Source organism: Pinus tabuliformis, chromosome 7, assembly GCF_031772625.1.
Source record: "Pinus tabuliformis cultivar Carrire ecotype Pingquan chromosome 7, CPIR1, whole genome shotgun sequence".
In the NCBI taxonomy this organism is placed as follows: domain Eukaryota; kingdom Viridiplantae; phylum Streptophyta; class Pinopsida; order Pinales; family Pinaceae; genus Pinus; species Pinus tabuliformis.
Genome location: NC_142293.1, coordinates 1,641,173,422 through 1,641,177,671, shown reverse-complemented (window position 1 = coordinate 1,641,177,671; position 4,250 = coordinate 1,641,173,422). Strand labels below are relative to the sequence as shown.

Sequence of the window (4,250 nt, the reverse complement as noted above, 5' to 3'; positions counted from 1 at the left end):
TTTTTCATATATATATATATATATATATATATATATATATATATATTTGTCATCTAAAATCTAGCAAAGATTTGTTAAAATTGCAAATTTAAGTTGTATAGTCTACACAATCCAATTGCCCAAAAAAGCCTTTCAAGACATTGTATTCATTTATGCATTTAAAAAATGAAAAATTATATACCAATTTTAAGGTCAGGCCAAACTGCATACTCTACCCCCTCTTGTTTTGAAGACGAAACACATGCTCTTAACCATTAAGCCCATTCAAGTTGTATGTATATATTTGTTTTATAAATATGACCATATTAAATCTATAATAAAAATTATGATCTCAAATCTAAAGATAATACATCTTCCCCTATTCTCCTCAAAAAATAAATTACTTCCCCATAGAAAAGATAACCATATAAATTACTTCCCCATAAAAAAGATAACCATACATATATAGCTAAATTAGAAAAACAAGATATACAACTTACAAAACCTGAGATATTTACCTCTTAAATTATGTTAAAAATTAAAAATAAATTAATTTGATATAAAATAATCTAAAAAATTAAACGAATTAAACAAGATATACAACTTACAAAACATGAGATATTTACGTATTAAATTAGGTTAAAATTAAAAATAAAATAATTTTATATAAAATAATCTAAAAAGTTATACTATAAAAAATCTATAAATTAGTTTTGAAAAAATCTATAAATTAGTTTTGAAAATAATAGAAATTCTGATAAGGCAAGATTATGACAAAATCTAATCTAGTATAGTTTTTTGAAAATTTAGATTATTTCTGTCAAATTTCTATTTCCACATTAAAAAAACTATTCAAACACTATAACATTCTAATTATTTATTTTAAATAACAGAATTTCGATAGTCCAAGCTCAACCTAATTTGTCACTTATTATTACTTTTTTCGTTACTGCTATGAAATCCCATCTTACAAAAAGAATAAAGACAAGATTACTATGAAATCCCATCTTACAGAGAGAATAAAGAGAAGATTACGATATAACGTTCTTACACACAGAATAAAGAGAAGATAGATTCAATATCTTCATACTTTCTTTGCAGAAGAAGTTATAGTAAGTTATCAGTGAAGATAAGTCTCGTGTTTAAAGACAAAGGAGTAAAGAAGCTACGAATCTTCCGAACGGAGTAGCATTCAACCACCTGTTCCAATCGTTATTTGTTTTTATCTATTCCTATCTTTCGAGCAACCAATCATTTCCGTAGTCGCTCTCTCCCTATTAATTAATGGAGTTGCAGTTCCATCCGTGTGAATGTTCGTTTGTAGCAGTTAACTCTGTGTGAATTAGAGCTGGACCCAGTCTAATTGCATTCACATAGTTCAGGGGACTGTGTGCAGATATACCCGGTAATAAAATTCCCACAAATCTGAAACTGAGGGAGAACCAACCTTCCGTGAAATCTTCCCCTTTCGTGTATCGCATGATCAGACTATGCACAAGCTCCCACATTGCAATTATCATACTGGGTATGAAGTATAAGATGGAAAAATTCCTGTTCGGGACTTCCTCCACTGTCTGCAATGCAATTGAGCCACAGAGAAAGTAAAACATTACTTCTTTTTTCAAACAAAAGAATAACATAAAGATGTTATGAAAGTAATACCTTTTGTTTGTAGAAGCTATTGTAGTAGAGACACACTCCACAATGTTTGAACAAAAGCACTTCATCATCATATGGAATCCTGGCAATCATGTCGTTGCAGTACACCATTCTCAAATACCTAGTCACTGGTGCATTCAGATTCATATTCATAAAATCTCGGAATTCTCTATCGCCAACTCTGGGCTGCCCAAATGTATAGACCGCTAGCAGCTTCTTCATGAGCTCTGTTTTTTCATGTAGGAGAAGTATTGCAGGAAACAAAATGGCCAGAGCACCACCCAAACTGTGCCCTGTCACAATGAACTTGGCATCCTTGTGCTCTTCTAGCAATGTGCTCAGCCTTCTGCGTATGGCATAGTAAGCCAGAGGTTTTTCCACATCTTCTGTCACATATTCATCTGGCAATTCAGTGTTGTCATGATCATGAATTACATTTTTCCTCTTGTTCTCCAAGGGGGTTTTTAAGACTTGTTTATTGGAGCGATTAGCTAAGCCCATTGCTTCAAGGAATCCCACATGAACTTTTCCAAGAGAGTCCATTTTGTGCCATGAGAAGTCGAAGTCTGTAATCCAGTCATCTGCATCAAATGGCCCAGTTCCTCTGAAAGCAACCACCACCAGCTTAGCATCTACTCGTTTATCACAGAATATGAAGGCTTGGGTACTTTTTTTCTCCTGAAAATCTGTGCATAGATAGGATAACATACAGTAATACATGCAGAAAATCAGAAACTGATAACTTTCCTCCAAAAAAATTCATGGAAATTAACAAATCTGAGGCGATTAACTGCTTACAATTCCAGCAATTGAAGAACTCCACAAAATGCATCTGTAAAACAGAAAATAGTTACCAGGAAGATATGCAGAATGACCAATATATTTGTGTGCCTAGTAAAATTCCATTGAAGTTTGATTGCTGAAACTCAAATTATACTTAACAATACTTACCTTCCAACGTTTATTGACCACATTCCTGATAAATAATTCATTTTCATAGGCCAGTTTGGAAGCCATAATGCAAATATCTGCACAACATCGGCTCCCTGCTTGAATTAAACTTGTGCCACTATTACAATCTCCATTGAGTACATTTATTTCTGTTTTTTCCAAATCCAGGCGAGGATCCAAATGCCCAATGGCGCTTCTGAACGTTTCGCTATTCCTATCGGGTCTGATTATGCATCTTGCTGAACAAAATAAAAGGGTTGAGTCAATAATAATTAACTTAGCATCAAAAGGGTCTTTTTATTAATTCAAACGATTAACTATGCGATGGAATATTTGGACCTGTAACAACTCTGAAGATAATTCCTAGGAGCCCTCCGTTATGTGAGAGCAGATTTAAAATGAATTCGATACAGATTCCGAGCCGGTACATGGGTTTTTCTGCCAAGTGGAGAAATTTTCTTAGGAGAATCGAAACCGTGATGATCCAGTGGCCATATAATGTCTCAGCCATATGGCTGAGATGCTCAGGGTATTCAATGAAGCGATGTACTCCACCGAGGGCAAGGACATGCATAAACCCTCCTTTATTATGGTGGAGTATAACATAATCGTTAGCCATCTCTCTGTGATCTCAATTTGCTCTGCAATTTCTGCCACTCTCACAGTTTCTTGCACTGCAATGCACAAAAAATGCATGAATTGATGGGGGACTTGAGTAAAGTTAATTGGAAATCGGAATACGATCTTTTTCTTTAAATACGCACCTTGGACAGAGTCCATGAACTTCTTTCCATGAACTTCTTTCTATTGATTCCATATTCTTTTATCAATAACATAAACATCATACAAATCATATACATTAAAAAAAAAGCCACACATTATTTTATTATTTTATAAATATCATATAATTAGTCATATACATTTAGAAAAACACACATTTATCCTTTTTCTTTCTGACCAGCCTACCTTTAATGTATTCGGATTTCTGGGAGGCATTTTTTTTAATGTGGAGTGTAGCTTACAAACGAAACTATATATAGCCTTTTTTGGGCAAGAATCTAAGTTGCCTCCCAACTTGCAAGGGATTTAATAAAAAATCATTATTATCCATTCCGGTTAAATAAAAATATGAGAGGTAAAGTATCGATTTTATATATATAATTTAAATTAGAAAATATATAGAGTATATTATAAGAGACACAAATTATTTAATATTTTTATTGATCATCATAGGTATAAATATATGGGACATAAATTATTGAGTTCAACGTATCTAGATCATGGTTACAATTTTCAAATTGGAAACAACAATTTCTAAACTCACTCCTAATGACAACTACACATGACTTGGAAGCATTACTTCCAACACTTTCCCTTAGCTTACATGAAAAACATTAAAAACACATATTACAATAACAAAGATAATATATGTTTAACTGATCTTTATCAACACTCACATCCACTTTGGAATCTTGCAAACACCGCTCTTTCGCCACCACATCTTCGAGTTGTCACTTGACATACATTTAAAATGTAACCGCCTCTCACTATCGTTGATGAACTTTGCAAGATCAACAATATTGACAACTCGGCTCGTCAAGACTTCCGTGAAAAGAGCCATCAAGTAATGAACCATCCTATGGACCAACCACCATCTGTCG

The 4,250-nt window shown here is 33.3% G+C and overlaps 1 protein-coding gene across 1 annotated transcript; it reads right to left on the bottom strand.

Annotated features, from left to right (window-relative positions):
* Positions 1 to 1,041: 1,041 nt before the first annotated feature.
* On the bottom strand, positions 1,042 to 3,344 carry LOC149254658 (triacylglycerol lipase OBL1-like). Its single transcript, XM_089457056.1, has 5 exons — positions 2,929 to 3,344; positions 2,590 to 2,828; positions 2,437 to 2,470; positions 1,642 to 2,324; positions 1,042 to 1,553 (listed from the first exon to the last, which is right to left on the bottom strand). Exons 1-5 carry the CDS (start codon positions 3,206 to 3,208, stop codon positions 1,257 to 1,259), a joined length of 1,533 nt encoding a protein of 510 aa, XP_089313182.1. The 5' UTR covers positions 3,209 to 3,344; the 3' UTR covers positions 1,042 to 1,256.
* Positions 3,345 to 4,250: the final 906 nt, after the last annotated feature.